Source organism: Nannospalax galili, unplaced genomic scaffold, assembly GCF_000622305.1.
Source record: "Nannospalax galili isolate Female #2095 unplaced genomic scaffold, S.galili_v1.0 scaffold50, whole genome shotgun sequence".
Lineage (NCBI taxonomy): Eukaryota > Metazoa > Chordata > Mammalia > Rodentia > Spalacidae > Nannospalax > Nannospalax galili.
This window is the reverse complement of record NW_008328749.1, coordinates 2,150,844-2,178,829: the sequence shown is the minus strand read 5'-3', so window position 1 is coordinate 2,178,829 and position 27,986 is coordinate 2,150,844. Positions and strand designations below refer to the sequence as shown.

Here is a 27,986-nt window from a genome sequence, read left to right as displayed (position 1 = left end):
CTCTTAATCAAATTTAAAACCCCTCCCTGATCCATGTCCCCTTATAGACCCCCCCACCAGATTTCATGCAGCATTCTGTCATATATGTTAAGTTCTATCCTGTCAAGCATTAGTACCCAGATAGCATTTGTGCAAGTTCATCCACTAGAGTCTAGTCAGCCTATCCAGAGTCACTCCCTTAAAGAAGATCTGTGCTCCCTCACCCAGCAACAATCAGTTGCCAATAGCTATAATTTGGGCCTGCTGCCCATTTTCCCAGTAAGTTGACCAGAGCATAGCATTAGGTGTTTCAGAGAAGTTCAAAAGTTTCTATTGAGAGAACTCTCCATGAGAAGAACATTCTAGTCCCCAGGGTAAGCTCTCAGAAACAAGCTCCAGTCCCTAAGATGGAGCTCTAAACAAAATAACATCTCATCTACAAATCTGACCCATGAACTTTGTTATCCAGACAGAACCATGGCAGGAATATGAGTGGTGAAGCCAGGAACAACTTGAAACTTTGTAGATAGCAGGGGAACACAATGCCTTAGGCCAAACATTCACCAAAGGGATGTTAGAGAAAATCAAGAAAATGCAGACAGTGTGCAGTATGAACCTATACAAACTGTTTCAACAGGGAGGGAAATGAAACTCTAAGTCATTCTACATGGGAGACAGGGTATGCAAGCAGTCTCTCTGATGAAATGTGTTCCTTAGGAATGTGAATGTAAGCTTGAAGCAAATTACAGTACATGCTATAATAAACTTATACAAACAATTTTCTTTAGAATCACAAACATATCAATTCTTTAATTCTTTAGTTCATCTAAGAATTTGCTCTAGATAACTAGGAATTTCAGTCACAAAGAAATATATGTGAGACATAGAAAAATCAATGTTTTAAAAGCACTTGTTCACCTTAATAAATCCATTTGATTTCCCAGTCAAGATATAAGAAAACAATTTCAATAAACCACATATTCATGTTTCAATTTAAGCATTTTGAAACTCTGTGATGAACTGAAGTCTAGTTCCCGACATTTCCTTCTTATACATGTCATCAAATTTCTCGTTTTGGGACACTGTGAAGTAATTCTTCCAGTCACCAACAATCCCTAAAAATAGCAAAAATGTTTGAAAGAATAAAACACATGAATTTTAAAGAAAAAGCTAATATACACAAAATTAAAAGCTGGGATGATTAAGGAATGATTTTGTGTATATATAACTATTTTAAAGATCATTTAAAAATTAGATATATACTATAATTGGTCAAAGTTGCTATAACTTGGGGCTGGAGAGATGGTTCATTGGTTAAGAGCACTGACTACTCTCACAGTCGACCTGGGTTCGATTCCCAGCACCCACATGGCAGGTAACAACCATCTATAACTCCAAATCCAGGGGGTTCACCACCCTCTTCTGACTTCTGTGGGTATTACATGACACGAGTGTATATACATACATGCAGACAATACACTCATATACATAGAATAAAAATAAAAGTAAGATATTTAAAAAATTAAAAAAATAAAAAGTGGCTACAACTAAGTACAGAGTTCATATTTAATGAATCATTCTGAGAAAGGTAATTCTCTTATCTAAATTCTTGCAGAGTTTACTGTTTTCTAAGAGAACTTTTTGTACTTTTTCTAACTATACTGGGGCGTGGGTTTGTCTCTGAACCTTCAACAAAGGGGCACATTCTATTTTCTCAGTAAGTTATGCACTGCAGAAAGAACTAATAAATATAATTTCCTAGAACTTATGAATGAGAACACTATGATAACTGAAAGAAACTTGTTTTCCCTGAATCACAAAATTTGTACTTCATGTGTAACTTAGGTTAGAGTAGTAACATTATAATTAAACATGTAATAAACATAAACCATCTTGAGACAAACATGTCATTTATCTTTATTGGGTAAACAATCATTAAGGAGTTATAAAGGGGTCTATGCCAATTTAGGCATTAGAGTAAGAATGGCAAACATGAAATTATAATGATCAAAAACTGTATTTAACAGACTAGTAATGAATAAAATATCAAGTATTCAATAACTAGATGCATTGTTTTTCTTTATAAAATGCAACTTTGGACTGTATGTATTTCAATGTCTGCTATTTACAGATGAAGAATTGAATCTTAAGTTAAATAAACCACATAACTGGGCCTTCGTAAGAAAATAAAGCTGGAAATTAAGGAAAGACCTACCTTTGCGCATAAAAGAGAACTTGCTGTGATCCATCACTGCTGTGGGAAGGTGTGTGTAATTGACCAGAGGATTGTCCTTCATCACTTCAAAAGAGGTGTGATGAATAATCCTATCCAACATCTCATCATTCAAGGTCTTTGCTAGAAATCTAGCAATCTTCTTGATTTCCTCCTTTGGATTCTATCAGTGAGTTAAATGATACATGCAAAAAAAATGTAAACATGTAAGCCACAAACATATAATACAAAGTCATAAAATATTTATAGCTTTTTAATTGATTCCACATATACAAAGATTTTCATATTTAGTTGGCGTAGTCTCTATAAATTTTTAGGTAACCAACATTTTAAAACCAATATTAGCTTTCTAGGGAAAAAAATAGAATAAAAATATATTTATTCTAATTTTAACATTTTTAGTTGACCTTCAAAATACCTATAAGAACACACCCTAGGGCAGATTTCAACACTGTTTTGAGAAACAAATCCCATCACAGCTATTAATTGCTCCATTTGGAATCAATTTTGAATTTTCAATGTTTTATGGACCTGTCAATTTTCTTTATTCTTTATTTTATTTTTTTGTATTTAGTCGTGTGTTCTTATTTTTATAATAATTTTTAAAGATAATAAACTCAGACAAATTCAAGTTTGCTTATGAAACTGTTTAACATGTGCTATGACCTAAATGATTTAAAACAGACTATAGGACAGGAGACGTTGCTCAGTTGCGGGGTGTCTTCATAGTGTATTCAAGGCATTGGGTATACTTAAATCAACAAATAAGATAAAATGGCCAGCACTCAAGAGACTAAAGCAAGAGAATTATTAAGTTTGAGTTTAGCCTGGACAACACAGGGAGGGAGACTCTATTGAAAAAAAAAAAAAAAGCCAAACTAAACAAAATGAAAACAATAAAGGAAAAGAAAGGAAAAAAATAGAAAGATTAATAAATCATTTCTTTAAATTAGTAGATTACTGTATAGGAGATATGATTTGGAAATTTATAGAACCTGAAGAAAATGTCGCTGTTACTGTGGAAAAGAGACAAAAGGACATTAGGAATGCTGGGCCATATTGAGGGCTTGGATGAATAAGTACCTCCTGCACATTGCACATAATGTAAGGTGGTTTGGGCAGAGGTAAGCCATCTTTCTGATAGTTATCTTTGCCCTAAAATACACTATCTCAAAAAAACCAAAAAGGAGGGTTGATGAGATGGCTCAGCAGTTAAGAGCTTGCATTGCCCTTCCATGGGACCTGACTTCTGTTCCCAAAATTCATGTGGGGAAGCTCACAACTGCCCGTAACTACAGCTCCAGGAGGCCTCTGACCTCTGAGGGCACCTGTACTCAGATATACAAATATGCACACATAATAAAATAAATAAAACTAAAACAAAAAAACATGAAAATAAAAATGAACAAAAAATACATCAGCTTGTTTCAGTTTTTTAACCACATGAGCTTAATCTTTATTACTTGAAAAGCAACTAAATCTTCGTGGCTGTATAAAAATGATTCTGCAAAAAATGATATTGGAAACTGAAAATGGAAGACATTATTTCAAATCTAGCAAAATATGCTTACTACCAATATGTTCTAGAGTCTGTTCCAAGTAGATAAAATAGCTCAAATTAATATAAAATTTCATTACAGGATCAATAAATGGGAAAGAAAGTTAGAGCTACGGTTGAGTTGTCCATAGGCATACAATAAGCTCTAAAGTGAAAAGATAATTAAAAGTTGGGCCAAAATTAAGACCATCCTAGGATACTTTAATGAGAGTTTAGACTATTTTTTTTCTGGAGTTAGGAAGTAGCAGAATATGAAAACTATGTTTGTGTACATATACACATATATACATATTGGGAAGGGATTACCTATAAGACATGTTTGGGCAATATTTCCATATCAGACCTCTGTAAGTAAGAATGAGCTGGGTACTTAAGTCATACCAGTGGATGGAATGAGTGAAAATGAGAAAGTCCAAGAGAAAAATTTGCAATGATATGAAGACAACCCATGGACAAGCAGCAGAAGGCTCTGATAACAATGCACAGAATGAGGTGATGAATGAATGCTCTGACATATTATCAATGACCCTAGTGTAGACACCAGAAGAACTTTCCCAAGCCTTCTCTTGTACTTTCCATTTGCCTCATTTACTGAGAATTTATACAAAACTCATAAACATGTTATTAGGCTTTTTTGATCTTATAATGATAATTTATCACTTTTTCTATTCATGGTATATTAAATATTCTCATAAAGCATCATCTAAATGTACCTATCACAGAAGGAAAACATTGCCTGCTAGATATAACCTACATAGCAAGTTTGAGGGGAATTCAGAAATATTTGGATATTCCTCAAAGGCTATTTGGGCTGGTCCATGAGACATTAAGAAGATGTCGATTCAAATAAATCACATTAGCTCTGTCAGGACAGAAAAGCTTTCAAAGATGAGATTGGGTGCAGCATGATGTGTTTCATAATTTGGATATTGAAGTAAAATTCTTGAGTCTTATAAAAGATTAACATCAGAAGCAATTTTGTTCTTTTCATTAAGCTAGTAACTGCTGCTCTAGGGTCCAGTAAATAGAGATATTTGTGAGACAATACATGCAATTTTCTCTCTAATGAAGAATTTACGGCTTAAGTCTGTCCAACAACTCAAGTGACATTTAGTGAAAGTGGTTTCACATAATCATGTTATATATTTTTTCAGTTACTTATTGTCTGAAAACCTATTAATCACCTCAAGTCCTTGATAAAGATTGTCTTTTAAGCTATAATACAGCACTAGTATAATGAAAAATTTTAGATTATTTGCACTAAGATATGAGAGAAGCACTGGAAGCTTCCAAAAATGTGTACAGTAAGTGGCCTCACACACAAGGGCATTCTTTCTTTTTTAAAAAATATTTTATTTATTATTTTTATTTTTTATGTATATGAGTGCCTGCATCTGTGTAAGTGCACCTATGTCATTCAGTGCCCATGGAAGTCAGAAGTGGGCACTGGATTCCTCTGGAACTGGGGTTACTGTCAGTTGTTAGCCACCATATGGGTGATGGGATTCAAACCTAGGCCCTTAAGTCACCATGTGGGTTATGGGACTTGAACCTGGATCCTCTGTAAGAGAAGCCAGTGCTCTTAACAGATGAGCCATCTCTAATCCCAGGAGGCATTATTTCCATTTCATACAAAGTATAATTTATTCCACTAAAATTTGGGTATAACTAACTATATAATCTGTTGTTTGGCAATCAAATCATCAATGATTCACTCCATAATTGACTACTGTGCCACTATTTATAAGGTAAACACAATATTAGGTACTGGAAGCTTAGCTACAAAACTGAAAACATAGCTTGAGACAGGTTCTCATTATGTAAGCTTGGCTGCCCTGGAACTTGCTAAGTAATCAAGGCTAACCTCAAACTCACAGAGATCCTTATGCATCTATCTATACCATGCTGAGATTAAAGGCATGTGCCACCATGACCAGCCCCCAAATGGCCAATTTTATACATTCCATCATACATTTGAGAATTGAACAGTGTTATAAATTGTACTTCTAGACTTTTTCAACAAAAGAAACATTTCTACATGCTTTTCAAAGGTGTATGTACGTTAGCAGAAGTGTCCAATTTAAGTAGGATAGTGCGGAATAGTGGCACAGAACATTGCAATAAATTGAACAAAGATGAATTCATAGAGAAAATCAGGTGGATTATGAGTTCATGAATTAAAATAGATATAATAAGAAAGTGAAGGATGAGATACATTTGAAAAAAAGATGCAATAAACAAAAATGTAAGCTAATCATATGTCAAAAATATGAAAGTGATTCTATAATTATACAATAACTGTGTTCCTATTGGCTTACAGTGTATAAATAACCTAATTTTGACCTTTGAAAATTAAAAGGAAAAGGAAAATCATTGCTTGAGGAATAAAATAAAAGATAAAAAAGATGACATATTGGAAAAATAAACAAATTAAGTTTATTTTTGAGCACAGTAAATTTAGTACCATGAGGGTTTGAAATTCAATTTAGAAAAATGTATGTGTACAGATCTGGGGGTTATCCACACACACATATCTGTGGAAATGCTGAACAAGAAGTAGCTTCCTAAATATATTGAACAACTGAATAGGAAATGAGTGAATGGATATACATATAGAGAAAGGGGACTCATAAAGTCTTAGTAAAGTCAGGGGAAAACTCAAATTACAGCATGGTCAAAGATGACATTTTTATGAGTCCATAATTTGAAAGTCATTACTGAGCTGATAAACATGCACATAAGAAAGTGTAGAAGATAGAAGATTAGCTATTTCATTTTACATTTTAAGACTAACTTGAAAAATAAGTATTAAAAATTTTATCATACGATGTAGTGTGCACATTATCTAATAGTTTACCTTTTTCATATCTTCATAGTACAAGAAAAGTACTGGATGGTGGTCCTTTATTTTCCACCAACTTTTAACATGATTAAACCACGAGCCATAGGCCACTAAAATGGGATGAAAAGTTTATTTGTTAAAATAAAAAGATATTTTTATGAATAATAAGTCAATTGTAAAGACATTTTATAGAATTTGGCAATCAAGGAAGCTGATAATATAGGACCATTTTTAAAACATTTATCTGTTTTTTGTTTGTTTGTTTATGTGCATACCTGAGAGCCTGCATGACCATATGCACCACATGTGTTCAGAAGCCTACAGAGGCCAACAGAGAGCACTGGATTCCCCATAATGGAGTTACAGGTGTTTGTGAACCACTGTGATGGTGCTGAGAATCAAACCTGGGTCCTGTGCAAGAGCAGTTAGCACTCATAACCACAGAGCAATCTTTCCAGCCACCAGTTCAAATTTTTTAAAAAGTAAAATTAACCATTTATGTATATGAAGGAAATCAAATTTTACAAATATAAATTGCAAAGGAAGCATTTCAGACAACAGAAGATTGCCCCAATCAGTTACGCTCAGCCTCAGGGAAGGACACTTCCTTATACAACACAATATCAGGTGTGAATGTAAGGATTACACATATAACATGTGTAACAGAGCTCACTAAAGATGAACAAAAGATGAGAACAGACTTTTAGCAACTGAAAAATTCTAAATGTCACTGATTAGTGTCACATTTGTAAAATGAATTTTATAGTAAATTTAAATGTAAGTAACTTCCTAAGATGGAATTTAATGTATCTGCGCTGAACCTAAATAATGAATTAATTTATTGAATTATCAATTTATTGAATTTTTAGAGGAAAATCCAAACCAATATCAGTTAGAATTCATTTTTTGTTAAGATCTACCTACCATTTCCAGTCATGAAATTTTCCAAATATTCTTCCCAGGTGCCAGGGAGAGGTAGTAAGGTATGCATTAAATAAAAATGATAATATGAGACTGCAACATCCTTGCCATTTCGAGTCAGATAAATCATCTACATGAGAGAGGAAGAAAAAAATCAAATGGATACTATATTATTAATGACAATAAATTATAAATAAATAAATAAAATATCAGAGTACTTTTTATCCTAGTAATTTGCATTGTAATGCTTTTTATCAACATCTTTAATATAGAATCTGCTTAAATGAATTATTTTTTTAGTTTACATACAAAGAAAGTATATCCATTGTGACATTTTTATAGATGAATATTTTACTTTTTTTAATCTTCCCTCTCCAAGATGTTTCCACTGCTCTCAATTCTCCCTCTCTAGCTGGTGCCATCACTCCCCCATATAGGTTCTCCTGCTTTCCTGACACAAATATTCCACTACTTTATCTTGTTCCCTTTCCCTCCTCCCTTTAGATCTCTTTCTCTTCTCTTAGCCCCTTTCTACATTTATGTCCTACATAAAATTAGAATAGATAGTTGGTAAATGATTGATAGATGATAGATTAATAGAGAATAGATAATAGATTGATGGATGATAGACAGGTAAATAGTGTACACATGAATGCGTACATATAAATTTAAATCTAGATTGTGCATATATGAGAAAATGCAACATTTGTCTTTCTGAGTCTGACTTGTTTTGCTGAACATAATAAGAAACACAAATAGGCAAAGAATATGTGAAAAAGTTAAAACATTTTTCAATGGGCAATGCTTTTAAGAGTTTAGGCCCTTAGATATCTCAGTATTTTGAAATAAAGATATTTGTTTCTGGATCACATGATTCTGTGAACCACAAATCTGTCACTATACTTTCAAGGAGAACTGGAGGCCTACAGCACAAAATTTATTATCAATGATATGACACTGTGAAGAGATGAACATAGGACTTTCTAGAAAACAAATTTAAGGGGTTGGATAGATGGCTCAGCCTAATGTTAAGAGCACTGGCTGTTCTTGCAGATGACCTGGGTTTGAATATCAGCACCCACATGGTGGCTAACAACCATGCATAACTCCAGTTTCAGGTGGTCCAACACCCTCATCTGTTATCTGCAGCCACGCACAACATGGGTGCACTTATACAAATGCTGACATAATGTTCATACACGTAAAATAAAAATAAATAAATAAATATAATTTTTAAAAATTAAAAGGAAGAGGAATTTAAAACAATTTTAAGGATCAAATCTGTGAAGGCAATATTCATTCCAATTAGTTAAATACATGAAACAATATCACAGGTTGAAAAGTTAGAAAAATTATAAGAATGCAATCAAGAATGGTTAGAGGTATTAAACACATACACAGACATTCCTTCAGGTCAGAAATAAGAAGGCACAGATCTGCTTTATGCTGCTTCTCTCCTCCGACTGTTGCCAAAACCCTAGAACTTGGTCAGCAGTCAGTGATACAAGAACTCTGAAAGCAAACTGGTTAAAGCTCTCATCACTTTAATAATGCCAAAGTGGTGAGTCACTATTGTCTTTTCTTTTTAACCCCTATAAACAGTTGAAATGGACAGTAAGAGACATGTCATCTTGTACTAGTATTGATAACTGAAAACAAAATTTAAAAAAATATGAAGAAAAAATACTCTTCCTAAAAAGGATCAGACAAACAGAAAGGAAGCTAACACAGACAAACTGCTAAATCCAAAATTTTTCTCTGTATCTTTGAACTGCCTGGGTGATCTGACATACTGGCAATATGGACAGTGAATGCCTGAGCTATGCTAGCTTTTGCTCTACAAGCAGAACACCCATGGGAAACTCAGTCTATACCTAGTGGCACCAACAGTGAGCCCCCTTCCCCCACTCAATGACATGAAGAGATTCAGTCATGAAGACTTCTTTCTTCAGGACAGCTCATGATGCAGGGGTCCCAAGGGAACACCTTATTCCCTTGCGTATAGCACCAGCAGGAATCGCAGAAGGATATCAAATCACCAGTCTATCAAAACAATCTAGAACACATTGTGGAGACTTAGGAAATTAACGCCTTATAGGAACTAAGGTTCAAAAACATATACAGAATCTGTCTGTGAGACCTAAATAGAGTGACAGACTACTAAAGTTGATGATTTGGATAGAGATTTTTTTATTAATTTTCCCTTAGAGTAATATCCAGTGTATTTCTGCCTCCAGTTTTCTGATACTTTTTAATATGTTGCAACTGCACCTCGAATGGTTCTGGGGTTGACCTGGATATTAAAGATTACTCACGTTATATTGAAAATGTAGATAAGCATGCACCACCAAAGCTGACCCTAATGCCCCTCTTAAAATTCAAGACCAAGTTTCACAAAACCTCATAGTTCTTAAATCAAGGCTCAGATTAAACTTGGAGTCCGAGGTTGTTTATCTGTGGACTGTTTCTTCTGTGCTTAGCCAACTCAATTTGTCAGAAGAAACTTAGCACAATGAAGTTATATATTACAAATCTATACTCAGCACTATCCTAAAATGGGGAAAAACTTAGAACATTTCCTCTAAATTCAGGAAGAGAAAAAGATACTCACTCTGACCAGTGCTGTCCATCCTAGTGCTTGAAGTGCTAGCTAGACCAGTAAGATGTGAAAGGGATACCGAAAACAAAGGAAGAACTCAGGGAATCCCAATCTGGAGAACAATCCTATATATCAAGGACCCTAAGAACTATGCTAGGGAACTCAGCCATGATAAACACTTTCAGCAAAATCCCAGAATATACAATCAACATAAAAAGAGTAGCTTTTTTATGTGCCAGTAATGAACTTGTTAGGAAGCAAATTGCTAAAAATAAATCCCACTCACAATGTCTTCAAAACATAAAAGATACAGGAATACCCCAACAAAATTAGTAAAAGACTTTTACAATGAAATAACTAAAAGATCAAAGAAGAAAATAAAAAAGTCATTAGAAAATGGAAAAATCTCCCATGTTCATGAATTGGAAGAAATGATATTATAAAATGGCTAAATTTCTGTAAGGGATCAAAGATTAAAAATATTCCATGTAATGCCAGGCATGGTGGTGCACGCCTGTAGTCCCAGCACTCAGGAGGCAGAGGCAGGCAGATCTCTGTGAGTTCAAGGCCAACCTGGTCTACATAGTGAGTTTCAGGACAGCTGGAGCTACAGGGAGACCCTGTCTCAAAAAGAACAACAGCAACAAAAATTCCATATTGTATTTACAAAACCATCTAAAAAGAAATAGAAAATTAATTTAAAAATTCATATCTAACATCACACACACACACACACACACACACACAAAACCCTGAATATCTAAAGCAACCATAGACAGAGAAAACAAGGCTGGTGGTACAATATCTGATCTCAAATTGTACTACAGAGCCGTAATAACACAACTATATAAGACTGGTGTAGAAACAGACATACAGAACAATTTAATAGATTAGAGGACCAAAAATATAAATTTAAATAGCCATAGTCATCTAATGTAGTCAAAACTGTCAAAAATACACATTGAAAAAGTTTCTCCAACAAATTATTCTGATAACATGGATATTTGCATGTATAAAAATGAATCTAGATCTGTATATCTCAAGCTGAATAAGAATTCAATTCAAATAGATCAAAGACTTTAAGGCCTGAAACTTTGAAGTTGCTAGAGAAAAACATAGGAACATCTATTAAACTATGCATATTGGCAATTATTTTTATGAAACAGTATCCAAAACCACAGGAAGTAACCCCAAAAATTAGTAAATAAGATTACATGAAATTAGAAAACTTCTACACAACAAAAGACACAGGCAACAGAATGAACTGACAGCCTACAGAATTAGAGAAAATCTTTGCCAATTATAAAACAGACGTGATTAATGATTAATATCTAGAGTACTGAAAAACTTGAAAATATTGAAAATATTAAAAAAGTATTGCAAATAATGAAAAAATATTGAGTCAATAAATGGACTAAAAATGTTCAAGATCAGTAGTCACCAGGGAAATAGAAAGTAAAACTTCTTTGAGATTTTATCTTGCCCTATTCAGAATAGCTATCATCAAAACCACAGAAAGATTTGGCGATGGTACGAGGAAAGAGGAGCTCATGCACAGCTTTTGGGAATATAAACTGGTGTAGCCACTCTGCAATTCACTGTAGACATTTGCTTACTTCTCCTTCACATCCCCTATTCACCAGTCAAGGACTTTCTTTTCCTCCTACAGATGAGAGTTATACAATTTGGGAGTCCTTTAGATAGACCCACTGTAAGGGTACTCCAGTTGTCTCACCCCGCGTCCCTGTTCCGCATGGAAGAATCCTGAGCCCTCTGCATCCTGATCCTCTATAGGCAATTTGGGTAACCTCTTCAGAGGATGATGTGATAAGAATAGGAGGTAGGAATTGGCTAGACGGGGCAGAGAGACCCCAAAGAAAAGTAGCCAGTTTCTTGGCTGAAAGTCAAAATGTCCTTGGGCCTCTTAGCAACATACTCTGTTCCAAAGGCCAAAAATGTCAAAAGTATTCGGGAGCTCTTATCTAATCCCTAAGAGATTATAGGGTTACCTCTTCAGAGGGGTGAATGTTAGAGTAGCAAAAAGCCCCAATTTAAAAAAGCTACATAGTAAGCTCTAAACAGGAAAGAAAGAAAGAAAGAAAGAAAGAAAGAAAGAAAGAAAGAAAGGAAGGAAGGAAGGAAGGAAGGAAGGAAGGAAGGAAGGAAGGAAGGAAGGAAAGAAAGATCAGAAAAATGTGATGGGGAGATATGGAGGTGTTGGAGGGGAGTGGGCATGGATTTGATCAAAACATCTTATTTGCATGCATGAAATTCTCAGTAAAGTCTTTTTAAGTTAAAAAAAGAATTACATAAACCAAATTCAGAAAAAACAAATATTGTGTCCTATGTCTTTTTCTCTTTGTCTCTCTCTCTCTCTCTCTCTCTCTCTCTCTCTCTCTCTCTCTCTGTGTGTGTGTGTGTGTGTGTGTGTGTGTGTATGTGTGTTTGTGTGTGTAGGTCATGGAAGTAGAGGGATGGCCATGAGATGTGAAAAGAGGTTTCAAGGAGCAGGGGAATTGGATTCAGGTAGCAAACATAAAGAGCAATATTTAAAGAAGCAGGGGGTATTGGCAATGGTGGGGATGGAACAGGGGTGGAGAAATGGGAGATTAAGTGCAAACCATAAAGACATAATATATGAAAATTCCACAGTGAAACCCATGACTTTTCAATTAACTTAAAAATTAACAAATTTTTAAAAATAAAAAGATTCAAATCCAAAAGGAATCACTGTTTTCTTTAATAAAGAAAATCTTTAAAAACAGAATAGATACATGTTGCACACTAACAAACAAGTTTAAATGACAATGAATTTCTCATCTAATTTACACTGACAAGAGAGATTGGCATAATAATTTTCAAGTGCATAAAATAAGATAGTAACTCCAAACTCAATATCCTTGAGGTAGGAAGAAAAATAAAGACAGTTTCTGATGAAGGAAAACTAAAGAAATTTGTTGTTCATGGGCATCCATTAATGAAGAGTTAATGGTAACTATGAGTAGAAAGAAAATACAGAGCATAAGAATAGTACCTTCAGAAAACAAAACAGGAGAATGAATGAAAGCAGAAGTCATTATGACAGGTTATCTTTCACCTGCTGAGTTTCTTTTTTCATACTTTATAGATGAAACAAAAGTCATTCCATCATTGAAGTGGTCTCTTATTATATACAGAAATAACTAAAGACTGTTATATTTAAAATAAGAGGAGGGTAAAGAACCTAAATTGATGTAAGCTATTCACAGTTAAGCTGATAAAATGTCAACATCATAGTATGTTTATAGTGACATCTAGACCTGAAGAAGTTAGTTCTCCCAAAGTTTAGGTGAAGCAGAAAGTGGGAAAAAGAAAAGAATAAAAGAGAAATGAAGGAAACAAACAAGAAAGTAACATGCTAGATATGTCTTAAATTGTCAATAGTTCCTTTAAATGTAAATGGTATGAACGTGTGGATTTGTAGACTAACACTGAAGATTAAAAAAAGTAATGTCGGGGCTGGAGCAATGGCTCAATGCTTAAGACCACTGACTGCTTTTGCAGAGAATTCCAGTTTGATTTACAGCATCCACATGATGGCTTACAATTGTCTGTAACTCCAGTTCCAAGGGATCCACCCTCTTCTGGCCTCCACAGGCCTTCACCCACTTACAAGCAGGCATTACACTCATACACATAAAATGAAATAATAAATAAAATAAAATAAAGTGGTGCCAATCTATATGATATCGTGAGAAACTCATTTCCACCAAAATGACAAAGTAGAAGTAAAATAACACAAATGATACATCATGGAAGAATTGATCAATGAACCCGAAGACCTGGATTAGAATCCCAGCACACACATGGTGGCTAACATCTGTAACTTCAGTTTCAGGGAATCAGGCACTTTCTTCTGGTCTCTGCAGGCATTGCATGACATGGTGTGCTTGAACTCTTGCAGGCAATGCATTCATACACATAAAATAAATAAATCAAAAGTTAAAAATATTTAAAGGAATTTAAATGGAATTTGGAGGGGGCCAGGAGGAATGCCTTTCCCAGACACAATAGGCTAGCAAAAAAGAAGCCCAGTGTCAAATATGGGTTTCTTCTTTTAAGGTATTGGTCTTTGGGTTCCACCAGACCCTGTAAACATTACAGGCTACTTAATTATACTCCAGAACTTAATGGTAAGAACCTATTGCTGAAGACACCTATGACCTTGAGTCATAGGAAATAGAGAAATCACATTGGTTCTGACCTTGAAGCTTCCATTCGTACTCGTTAGTTTCATAGTGCTAGAAAGTTCCATTTATACTACCAAGTGAGGAAAGTAATCAATAGTCTTACCCGGGTGTAAGACTTGCCAGTTACAATAGCAACTGGCCTGGCAAGACAAGCCCATTTGTGCAATAGTAGCACAAATGTTATTGGAGCATTCAACAACTTTCTGATTGGATTTAAATCCAGCTCCACAAAATGGAATTCATTTCTGGTACCATTAGCTGAGCTGGCTAGGTCCTCTGTCTGAGGAAAGAACCTAATATTTTTATTATGCTAAAAGGACGTTGTATTAAACTGCCCATTAAGCTGTTATGTTTATACCCAAAGATTAATGTGTTCATCAATCCTTATGTAAGAAACTTCTTTTTACAGTAGATGGCAGTCAATCCAGAGAACCTGAAACCCATGAACTTTCACAGAATAAGAGACTGTAGATTGCTCAGCTCTAAATGAGGCATCTTAATAACACCCCCACCCCCATCCTCAAACTTAGGGATCATTGTGGAAGTGGGGGTGAAAAGATTATAAGAGCCAGAGGTAGTGGATGGCTACAATGAAACAGTATTTGCCTTACATGACAGTGCTGTAGCACACATGAATTCAAAATGACTCTGAATGCATGTGTAATACCTGCACAAGGTTAAACTGGCCAAAATCTCAGCATGAACAGGAAGGCCTCAAGAAATCCTATCCTTAGCTGAGAAGCTATTGGCAATTGTTTGCTGCTGGGGAAACAAGTCAATGTTCTTCAGGGGTGAGGCCACTGAGAGATTGCCGGTAATCCAATAGATGGTCCTACACTCATGTACATAGAGGCAGCACTAAGTGGACTAGTGGGCTTAGAAAAAGAGCACATTGGGGCTGGAGAGATGGCTCAGTGGTTAAGAACACTGGTTGTTCTTGCAGAAGACCTGGGTTCTACTCCCAGCACCCACATGGCAGCTAACAAGTGTCCATAACTCCAGTTCCAGGGGATCCGATGGCCTCTTCTATCCTCACGGGCATTGCACGACTGCATGCAGGCAATACATGCATACACATAAAATAAAATAAAAATAAATAATTTTTTTTTAAAAAGAAGAAAAAAGAGTGCATGAATTTGGGAAGGAAAGAGGAGGGGAGGACGGGATGGGAATTGGAAGTGAGGGAATGGATTGTGGATTTGAACAAAACACCACATATACATTTATGAAATAAAATTCTCAAAGAATAATTTTAAAAATTTTAAAAGAATTTCTAAAAAACTACAACAATTTAAATCATACAGAAAGTATTTTCAACTATACATTAATCACAAAAAGCCACATTAAATTTTTTAATACTTGCGTTTATAGGAAGTAGCATATGAAGTACTACAACCATTACAAGATTTGAAAGTTCACAATATAAACAACTTTTCAGTCATTACTTCAACAGCTTAGAAAAATTTCTCACATATTACAGTCTCATAAAAGTCAAGTAAGTAAAAATTGATAATTTAAATAGCACAGTATCTACTTAAAAAATTAATCATTAACTGTTGGAGAATTTAAGATTTCTCACTAAGCAAATTTTCAGTCACAAATGTTTCACAAAAGACTTTTCCCAAACATTCAGGAAAGAACACACATATTTATGTTGGTTTTTTTTAGATGGTCTCATTATCTTAAGACAGCAAAGGAATAAAAGCAGCAATGTTGTGCTGATGTAAGAGTTTCGTTGTTCTTTAAATTTAGAAATTTTAAGCACGTAAATTTAAATTAAAATAAATTAGCTATGCATGGCATACTCCTCTATTTTCAAAACCTAGGAAACTAAGTCAGGAGGACTAAAATATCACAGCCCCCCCTATAGCATATCCAATTCAAGGCCAACCTCTGCTGTACAGTGAGATTGTTTAAAAAACAAAACACACAAGATCAGGGGCTGGAGAGATGGCTCAGCAGTTAAGAACATTGACTGTTCTTGCAGAAGACCTGGATTCAAATCCCAGCACCCACTTGGCAGCTAACAACTGTCCATAACTCCAGTTCCAGGGGATCCAGCAGTCTCTTCCGTCCTCCATGGGCATTGCACGATACGGATGCACTTACCCACATACGGGCAATATACACATACACATAAAAATAATAAATAAAATTAAATACACACAAGACCAAAACCGTAAAGCAGCAAAGATGAAAAGAGAAGACAGGAGAAGAGAAGAAGGTAGGAAAAGGGAGAGGAGAGGAGGGGTGGGGAGCCAGAGAGGGGAGGGGAGGAAGGAAGTGGCAAGTGGAAGGGAGGGAAGGAGAGGGGAGAGAAAGAGAGAGGAGGAGGGATAAGAGAGGAGAAGCAATGTACTACCTTATGTAGCTTAGAGCTCTAGGTCACAAAACATGCTGTTTTCTTTCAATAAGAATCAATGAATGGACAGAGTCAAACTGAAAGATTAACTTGAATGTAATGTACCTTGCAATTGTTCCTCCACATTGATTTAGGAAGTAGATCAGTTGGCAGATGTGTCTTTATAAATCGAGGCGATGGATTCGTCTCTAACTGCTCTATACCTGGAAATTTCAATTTTTGACATAGAAAGACCTGAATATTAAAGCAGTCCCATTTTTCCCTCTTTACAACCAATTTTAGTTTTTTTCTTTGTTGTTTGTGTGTGTGTGTGTGTGTGTGTGTGTGTGTGTGTGTCCATGCATGATGGGTGTGTACATGACAGCAGGTGTGGACCACGGTGTGCTCATGGATATTAAAGGAAAACTTTTGGTAGTCGTTTTATTCCTTTCACTTTGGGTTCAAGAATTGAAGTCAGATTGCTGTACAGGTACAGGCAAGGTGTAGTACACACTTTTGCTGGCTGAGCCATGTCATGACTCCGACCCCCAACCACACATTTTGAACACTTTTAAATGCAGCTAAAATCTGAACCAATAATAGGTAGTGGTGTATTTTTTTTTTGATTAATCTCACTATGGGTAAAATTTCTATTATAATTTTACTTGTGAGATATTTTTAAATTATCTAAGAGTTTCTGTGTTTTATTTTCTTTATCTTCAAAATCAAGAATAAAAATACTAGTCCTGCCAGACCTGGTGGCACACGCCTTTAATCCCAGCACCGGGGAAGCAGGAGGATCTCTGTGAGTTCAAGGCCAGCCTGGTCTACATAGTGAGTTCCAGGACAGCTGGGGCTACAGGGAGGCCCTGTCTCAAAAAGACCAAAAAAGAAAAAAAACAAAAAAAAACTAGTCGTGGTCCAGTGTGGTGGCACACAGCTTTAATCCCAGCACTCGGGAGGCAGAGGCAGGTGGATCTCTGTGAGTTCAAGGCCAGCCTGGTCTACATAATGAGTTCCAGGCCAATTTGGGCTGCAGGGAGACCCTGTCTCAAAATGACAAAAAAAAAATAATAATAAGCATTAGTAACTTGGAATTTTATCACATCTACTCCTCAGGTCTCTCTAACAAATCTTAATATCTTGTGCATCTTTTTATTTTCACATTACTTTAGGGCTAGTCTAATCTCCAGTTAAACAGCTACATTCTCTTGATGTTTTCTGGATAGAAAGGTAAACCTCAAAAAGCTTGCATCTGATTTACTTACTCTAAACAATGACCTCTTTGGATTGTTTAAAATAATTTATTATATATGTAGCAAGTCTCTGCCTCTATTGCAAATATTCATTCCCAATGTTCTATATAACACTCATTTGTTCTTAACATGTTACATATTTAAGCATGTTGGTTGGCACAAACATGTAATACTTTTGGGAGCTATTAATATAAGCACAGCCATCATGTACATTGAGCAGTGGCAGGCTTGCTTATTTACTTTATGACCTTTCACCTTGACTCAAGAGTTTGTGTTTTACACACAAGCACTGAATTGTTCTCTCAAGTCAGGAGGAATGTGCTGATTATTTAGGGAAGATGGTTAATTGGTGGACTTCACTACAAGTATTTGACAGTTCCTTGACCCTCAGATAAAGGTGGGAAAAAAGAACTGTTGAAGCTAATTGAGCTAAGTAAACTGTGGCTATCTGATGTTCTGCTGTATAAGAAGGCTGAGCTAAAATAAACTGGGGCTGTGGTCTCTACTGACAGTCCTCCCAAGTATCTTTTCTCTGTCTCTTCTTTTTCTTTCAATCCTCACTCCCCCTTTCAGGTGCTGTTCATCTAAGACCAGCTGGCACCGGCATAATACCACTACTCAGGGGGCTAAAACAGAAAAATCTCAAGTTGGAGGCAAGCTTTGACTACTTAGAGGCATCCATGGCACTCTGTGCTTTATGATTTTATAGAGAAACTGTTAAAATGCAAGCAAACAGAAATGTTCCTAATTACTAAGTGTTCACATATTCCATTTTTACTCTCATTGTGTAGGACACATAGAGGAGAATGGAAATTCCACCAGGGAAGAAATGTGACTTATGTTGTTTACCACTGAATATACTGTAGATTGGGGTGCATAGCCCACAAATAAATTAAGCAGAACTCTTTTATAATCTTATAATTAAGGTTGGGAAAAATCAAATAAAAATCCAAGATGGTCAGTTTAATTTGGATTTCAGATAAATAATTATACTTTTTTGTATAAGTATCTCCCATGGAATATTTGGGATGTGTTTATACTGTATTAAATATTTTAGGATTTTAATTTAAAATTTAAATTTAATAGGAGGTTCAGTGACCTGGTATTAATCTGGAAACAATAATTACAGATTTCTAAAATTCCACAGGGGTTACATTATTCCTCCAAACTAATAGCTATAGCCATATTATTCAACATGAGAAAAAGAGAATTGGTCTTATGTCTCTCTTTTCTTAAAGCAGAAAGCATGAGCTTAATGTGCTTAACGGTCTTTCCTATTCATATTCTTCCTGGTCCCTGCCCCAATCCATGAAAGACTTATCATTTGCCAAATGAGGCTTAAATGAACCCTTTACAACATGAATCTGAATGCTAGGAGCGCAGCAAAATGTCACCGCCATCCACATTCAGGGTCTAGAGTAAATCTAAGTACTATGTTCATCTCCTGATGAACTTCAGACAATTTGTTTGTGGCAATCTATTCACATTCCCTTTCCATCCCTGCCCCTTGGCCCTTACTGCCATTGATGACATGGTTTTGATTTAATAACTTTTAAAACATATTTAATTTATTATTTTTATTTTATGTGTATGAGAGTATTGCCTGAATGTAAGTGTACCTGTGTCATGAAATGCCCTTGGAGGTCAGAAGAGGATGTTGGAAATACTAGAGTTATGGATGGATTTTAGCCACCATGTGGAATCGAGGTCAGGTCCTCTGCAAGAGTATGCTATGCTCTTAATCACTGGGCCATCTCTTCAGCCCCTGTTTTAATCACTTTTAAACTATATATATTTTCATGGTGTTGAAGTCATGACTCATTCTTTGTTTCCAAGCTTTAGCCAGCCAGTTAAGGACCAATATATCCTCTTCGTATGTAAGTAGCAAGACTTCTTGCTATGAGCCACTACCACTACATAGGAGAATGAATATTCTGGGCTTTTAAAAAATATTTTGATAACATCTTTATTGATTCTTTTAAAATATTTTTATTGAGTTTTTGTGCATTCCATACGATAGCTCTTAATCAAACTTAGACCCCCTCCTCCATCCATTATCCCCCCAAGCCTCCCTTACCAGATTTCATGCATTCAAAGGCTATTTAGTCAAGCCTTTGTACTCATATGTCCTTTGGTGCAAGAGACTCCACTGAAGTCTCCTTAGCCTATCTAGAGATGTTAAACAAGATCTATTCTCCTTCATCCAGCAGTTTATCAGTTGCCATAGTTCCTAGGCTGGGGTAGGGGCCTACTGCCCAGTACCTCATTCTATGCTGGGGTTTTGTGTGACTGAGTCAGCATGGGTCTCGTGAATGTTGTCAGCATTGCCGCAAGTTTATATGAACAAGTTTCTAGGGGTCTAAATTACTCTGTTTCCTTATATTCATGTAGGAACCTTGGTTCTTACAATCTTTCCACCCCTCTTCCACAATGGTCAGTGAGCTGGGGTAGGTGAGGCTTAATAAAGGCATCCTATTGAGTGACACACACTCTACAGTCTCTTATTCTCTAAAACGTAGCCAGTTGTGGCCTTCTCTGTGCATCACACTCTGTTGTATGAGGAAGCTTCACTGGTGAGAGTTAAGAGATGTATTAGTATTCTCTTGGACCACTGTTCCATTATGTTCTGCAAGCCTTAGGTATAGAGGTTCCACTCTAGATGTAGCAAACAGAGCTGGGCATCTCTCAGGTATATATTCTCTGTGCATGACCAGCTGTGAAACTCTGTAATGGCCTCCATCTTTTGCATAAAACAGTTTATTTTCTTAGCAGTGTACACTATATTTGTCTGGAAATATAAGGGTCCATTTTAGCATACAGTAAGAAATTTCATTTGTCTAGGGATATGACAGAGTGAGTTTTCTCTAGGATCTATGACATCTCCAGCCATATGTACAGTGCCACTCATGAGTTTGCTCCAGTTGAGAGGGCTTTAAGTCCAACTAGACAGCTGTTAATTAAGCCATAGATAATAGTGCCACTACAGCACAAATAGAGATAGTTTGCTGTGCCAGTCATTGTGGTTATTAGGTTTTGAAGCTAGGGTCAGGCCATTGATTGATTTTTTTTTTTCTTAGCCACTTGCTAAGGGTTTTCTCCAGAAATATGAGAGCTAGTCTTCAGGAAAGGCTTCCAAGTCAGTTGCAGCTCCATTGCTCCAAGTAGGGAGGTTTCCCCTGTCTGGCACTATATTTCTTGTTATATATACTGAAGGTACACACATGTACTAATTTTCAGATATTGTATGTATATTTTTCAGGGGGAAGTTTGAGTTAATACATTTCCCTCAACTTTTTATGCCTCCTAAGCTTTATTTCTCCTCTCTCTCTCCTGTCTAACCACCCTCCTCCCTCCCCAGCTTAAATGCCTCCATTTTCCCCATTTTCCACTTGACATACCTGTCTCCTGTGAATCCCCCCCTTTCTTTGGTGCCTTCTTTCCCTTTACCCCCATAGTTCCTTATATGTCCTTCCCTCATTCCTTTCCAGTTGAATACCCCCATTTCCTCCATGGTAACATCTGTTACTAGCCCCTCTTTTGGGCTCTTTCTTTCCCTTTGCCTCTGTTTCCTTTTCATTTTCCTGGCTTCTGCTGTTACAATAGGATGTATATTCATGTATAAGGGATTGATTGGTGTAATGATCCACAAATGAGAGAGAATATATGTTGCTTGCTTTTCTGAGTCTGTGTAATTTCACTTAGTCCAACAGTTTCTAGTTCCATCCATTTACCTGCAAATTTCATAAATTCATCCTTTCTTACCACTGAGTAGAACTCCATTGTATAAATGCACCATACTTTCATTTTCCATTCATCAGTTGAAGGACATTTATGCTGTTCCATTTCTTAGCTATTGTAAAAAGAGCAGTAATAAACATGGATGTACAGGTATCTCTATACTATGATAAGTCCTTTGGGTATATGCCAGGGTGCTATCACTGGATCATATGGAAGGTTCATTTTTCGTTTTTTAAGTGTTTTCCATGCTGCTTTCCATGGTGGTTGCAGGAGTGTGCATTCCCACCAGCAGTGAATGACACTGCTCCACATCCTCTCCAGCATTTGGTGTGTTTTGTTTTCTTGATCATGTCCAGTCAGATTGGGGTGAGATGGAACCTTAGAATGGTTTTTATCTCCATTTCTCTACTTACTAATGATTTGAGCTCTTTTTAAGGTGTTTCTTAGACATTTTTATTTCTTCATTTTGGAACTCTCCAAGTCCTTAGTCCATCTCTTCATTGGGCCATTTATTTTCTTGTTTCTTTGTTTTTTGAGTTCTTTATATATTCTGAATATTAATCCTCTGTTGGATGTGTAGCAGATGAAGATTTTCTCCCACTCAGTGGATTTCCTCTTCACTTCTCTGTTTTTTTTTCTTTTGCTGTACAGATATTTTTAGGTTTAATGAGGTCCCACTTGTTGATAGTTAACCTTAATATTTAAGCTACTGGATTCTGAAGTAGAAAGTCCTTTTAAATGCTTATATCTTATATGGTGCTGCCTATGCTTCTTTTAGCATTTTCAGAGTTTCAGATTTTATAGGAGTTCATTGATTCATTTGGAGTTGACTTTTGTCCAGAGTCAAATTTAATTCTTCTACAGATGGAGATCCAATTTTGCCAGAATGATTTGTTGAAGATGCTGTCTTTCCTGCAGTCTGTGTCCTTGGCAACTTTGCTAAATATCAAGTGGCTGAAATTGCATACACTCATGTTTGGGTCTTCTATTTTGCTCCATTGATATACATGCCTTTTTTTATTTGCCAGTACCATGGTATTTTTATGACTATAGCTCTGCAATACAGTTTGAGATTTGGTATGATGATTCACCCAGCATTGCTCACTTTTACTCAGATTGCTTTGGCTGTATTTTGTGATTCCACATAAATTTTCAGATGATTTTCTTTAGCTTATGGGGATTATGATCGGCATTACATTGAATCTAGAGATTGCTTTTGGTAAGATGGTCAATTTCACAATTAATTCTCCCAATGAACATAGTAGGTCATCTGGTGTCTACCTCTATCTCTATAAAGATTTAAGTTTTTCATTGTAGAGATCTTTAATGCCTTTTGTTACATTTATTCCTAAGAAATTTTTGAGACTATTGTGAGTGGGAGGGTTTCATTGAATGCTTTTTACAGTAGCTTGTTACTAGTATATAGAAAAGTTACTGATTTTTGTAATTTGATTTTGTAACCTATCACTTTACTGAAATTATTAATAATTTCTAGCAGTTTTCTGGTGGAATTTTTGGGATCTCTTATGTATATGCAGATCATATTATCTGCAAATAGTGGCAAATTGACCTTTTCTTTTCCAATTATTATTCTTTTCATTTTCTTCTTTTTCCTTTCTGCTCTAGCAAAAGTTTCAAGAACTGTATTGAAATGGAGTGGAGAGAGTAGACAGTCTTTTCTGGTGCCTGATTTTAATGGACTGCTTCCAGTTTTTCTCCGTTTACAATGATGTTGGCTATGGTTTTGTTGTATGTAGTCTTAATTAAGATGAAGTATGTTCCCTCCAGTCCAATTTCCTCTAGGAATTTAAACATGAATGCATGCTGTATTTTGTCAAAGGCCTTTTCAACTTCTATGAGATGACCATGTGATTTTTAAGTCCAATTATATGATTTATTATATTATCAACTTACATATTTTGAACCATCCCTGCATCGCTGATATAAAACCGACTTGATCATGCTGGATGATCTTTTTGATGTGTAACTGTATGTGGTTTGCAAGTATTTTGTTGAGAATCTTTGTGTCTATGTTCATTCAGGAAATGGACATATAGTTTTCATTTGTGCATGTGTCATTGCCTGGTTTTGGTATTAGAGTGACACTGGCTTCATAGTAGGATTGGGAGTTCTCCATCTGCTTCTATCCTTTTGAATAATTTAAGAAGTATTTGGTGTATATCCTCTTTGAATGTCTGGTAGAATCCTGCTGTGTATACATCTGGGGTGACTGGGAGATTTTACTGTTTCAATTTCTGTATTACTGTGTAAATTTCCTTATTTATTATGGGTCTGTATAAGCTGTTATTCTCTTCTTGGTTTAATTTTGGTGATTTCCATGAAGTTAGAAATTCATCCATTTTTTTAGATTTTCAAATTTGATAGAGAATAGGTTTTTAAATATTCCCTTATAAAGTTCTGGAACTTTTTGGTGTCTGTTGTGATATTTCCTCTTTCATAATTAATTTTGTTAATTTGCATTTGCTTGCTTTCTTTTATCTAACTGGGCTAAGGGTCTCTCTGTCTTCTTTAACTTTTCAAAGAACCAGTTCTTGGATTCATTGGTTCTTTGCATTGCTTTGTTTCTATGCCATTAATTTCTGTTCAGATTTTTGTTATTTCTTCTCATCTACTAGAATTGGGTTTGGTTTGTTCCTGCCTTTCTAGAGTCTTGAGTTATACTGTTAAGTCATTTATATATGCTCCTTCTGATTTTTTAATGTAGGCATTTAGTTATCAACTTCCTTGTTAGGACTGGTTCTAAGGTGTCCCAGAGGTTTTGTCAGGTTGTACTGACATTTTTATTTAATTCCTCAAATATTTTATATCTTTCTTAATTTCTTCTTTTACCCATTCATTAATCTGGAGTGTGTTGTTTAATCTCTATAAGTTCATGCAGTTACTAGAACTTCTGTTGCTGTTTATTAGAAGCTTTATTGCATTTTGGTCTGATAGAATGCATGAAATTATTTCATTTTTTGTATTTGTTGAAGTTTGTTTTGTGCCCCAGTATGTGGTCAGTTCCAGAAAAAATTTGCATGGGTTGCTGAGTAGAAAATGTATTCTTTGAGACTGGGTAGAATATTCTGTAGATGTTAGGTCCATTTCACGCAAGATGTCTGTTTATTCTTTGTTCAGTTGACCTGTCTATTGGCAGGAATGAGGTATTGAAATCCCCTACTATTGCTGAGTTGGTATTAATCTGTGTTTTATAGTCCTGTAGTACTATTTTTATGAAATTGGGCATACCAGAGTTTGATGCACATGTATTAATGATTGTGATATCTTCTCAGTCAGTTGTTCCTTTGAGTAGAATGAAGTGACCATCTTTGTCTCTTCTGATTAATTTAAATTTGACGTCTATTTTGACAGATATTAGAATTGCAACACCTGCTTGGGTCTTAGTGCCATTTATGTGGGATATTTTTTTTCATCCTTTCAGCCTAAGGTAGTGCCTATCCTTGAAGGTGAAATGAGTTTCTTGAAGACAACAAACAGATGGATTTTGTTTCTTAATCCATTCCAATAATCTATTTCTTTCGACTGGGGCATCAAAACCATTGATATTTAGCATTATTATTGAAAGATATGTATTGGCTACTGTCATTTTAATTGCTTTATGCTCTTGGCCCTATTTTGTGTTTCCTTAATTATACTTCCCTTTCTTTTCTTTCTGTAACCTCTGGGATATAGTTATTCCTATCTTCAGTCCTTTGTACTGCATCAAGTATTCTCCACAGGGCTGGTTAGGTGTGGACATGAATTCTTTCAGCCTGTTCATGTCATGGAAAATTTTCCATTCCCCTTTTCTGGGTAAAGTATCCAACGTTGGTATCCATGGTCATTTAGAACTGAGATTCATAGTTTGCATTGAATAGTCAACTATAATTCTGATGGACTTTTCTTTATACATAATTTGTTTTTCTCTAGCAGCTTTCAGTAGCCTCTCTTTGTTCTGTACATTTAGTCTTTTTAGTATGATATGCCATGGAGAGTTACTGTTCTGGATATGTTTAGTTTTCTGTGTGCTTCTTGAATCTGTACAGGTATGTCTTTCCTTCATTTAGGGAAATTTTCCTTCTATGATCTGTTGAAGATCTGGTTAATGCCATTGGCCTGAGATTCTTATCCTTCCTGTATGCGTATGATGTGTAGATTTGGTCTTTTCCTGGTATTCCACCTTTCCTGAATATTCCATTCCTCTTTTTCTTTTTTTAATATTTTGTAGTCTTTGCTTAAAGAGTCCAGTTCTTCAACTTTGTCATTCAGTCTTGATATTTTGTTTTCCCTTTTATTCATTATACTTGTGAGGCTTTTCCTATTGTTTCAAATTGATTTATTGAGTTTTTCAACTCCATCTTTATTTCTGCTTGGGTTTACTTCAATATTTCTATCTCTTTTGTGAATTCTCTTTACAAGTCTTAAATTGTTTCTGTTATTTCATTCAGCCACATATTAGTATTTTTTTGAACTTCCATCATAAATATCATATTGCTCTACTTATTCTTTGATCAATAGCCTTGCCTCCAATGTCCATTATCTTGACAGCATTTACATAAATATCTTTCGCCAGATAATTTAAAATAGTCAGCAACATCTGAAACTAAATATTCCATACACAATTATATCTGACCTTATTCAAATAAGATCCCCTCCAATTTTTCCATATAAACAACAAGCTCCACAGAACACTTAGTTGACCAAAATTAAACTCCTATACTAACCTACTGTTCTTCATTTCTCTAACATTTATTATGTAATCCACCAGTCAGTAAATCCAAAACACAACTCCAGCATCCAAGTTTCACTCTAAATACACTATTTAGTGTAGGTCTTGTGTTAAAAACAGCAACAAAATACAACTCAGTGATTCTCTTATGCCTAAAACTATTTAATATCTTTATTACCAGGTTTAGAATAAAAAAAGAATCTTTTAAATATTACAAACCTGATTTTTTAGCTCTCTTCCTCTATCACTGCATGATTTGAAGTTACTTTGCATCCTACAACTCACTTCTTTGTTGTTTTGGTCCATGCACTCCACTAAAGACTTTCTCCATCAAGGCCTTCACACTTAAATACTTCATGTATGTGGAACATGCTTTCTTAAATTCTTGTTCAACTTTGAGTTTTAATTCACTGTACATACCCTTGAACATCCAATCAAAATGAATTCTCTCTTACAGAACCTTGTTCTTTGACTATGTAAGACTAAGGGTATTGCTATATTATGAGTAGATTTACTTTCTAATGTTACAATATTACTGTATAGATTCTTGAAGATACAGTGTCTAATTTACTAATAATTTTTATCTAACCCATAACACAGTGAATAATCCTTATAATTACTCAAACAGTTATACTCTGGTTTCTTTGAATTGTAGTCACAATAGGATATATGCTATGTGAAAACTATTACAAAATTATGATTACCAGGTGGCTAAAATTTACCTGATATTCTTAGTCCAGGTATATTCAATTCCAGCATTGGAACTTTAGAAGTAATAACATCTCGCTTACATTTTTCAACATTTCCATCGTTTAGAATCATGTCCACAATTTCACTAATCCAAGTGGTACCTATAGCAAAAGCCAGTGTTTTTAAAGTCAGTGATGAATTTACTTTTCATGTTTCAGTTTTTAATTTGTTTGAAAATTTCATACATGTATACAGTGAAATATTTCTCAGGGAAGGAAGTACCCATTGGAGGTTATCATTTTAGGATCATCTATTGGAAGCTCAAGTCTGCAGTTTCCATTTCTATGTCCCAAATGCTCATTTGCACAATACAAGTAAACGACTCTACTGACTGATAAGGATACTTTGCTTAAGATGATAATGAATTTAAAACAGACATTTATTTACAGACATATAAAATTGAGGTCGTGGCTGCAAAGCTGACTCAGGATTTAAGGCTACTTTCTGCTCTTTCAGAGGACCTGAGTTCTTTTCCCAACACCCTCGTTTGTTGTTTGGCAGCTTACAAGCACATGTAACTCCAGTTCCAGGGGATCTGACATCCTATTTGGCCTTTGTGCATACTTACATATTTTTGGAACACACACACACCTAAAATTTTTAAAAGAATCTTTTTTAAAAACCTTGAGATTAGTTATACATTACTCAGGACACAGTACTCACCTGATTTAGGGTAAGAGATTATCACAATGTCATCTGGCTTGCTCTGAAACTGTTCAATCCTTTCCCAGTTGTCTGTGAAAGCATAGACCATGGGGTAGCCATGGACCATCTTCAGATTTTTTCGATAAATGTCTTCTGGGCAACTCAT

General features: G+C 35.4%; 1 protein-coding gene across 1 annotated transcript; it reads right to left on the bottom strand.

The window, feature by feature from the left end:
• Positions 1-972: 972 nt before the first annotated feature.
• Sult1b1 (sulfotransferase family 1B member 1) lies at positions 973-27,986 on the bottom strand. Its single transcript, XM_008829424.1, has 7 exons — positions 27,839-27,986; positions 27,148-27,276; positions 16,829-16,926; positions 7,537-7,663; positions 6,628-6,722; positions 2,195-2,375; positions 973-1,094 (listed from the first exon to the last, which is right to left on the bottom strand). The coding sequence occupies exons 1-7, from the start codon at positions 27,984-27,986 to the stop codon at positions 973-975; spliced, it is 900 nt and encodes a 299-aa protein (XP_008827646.1).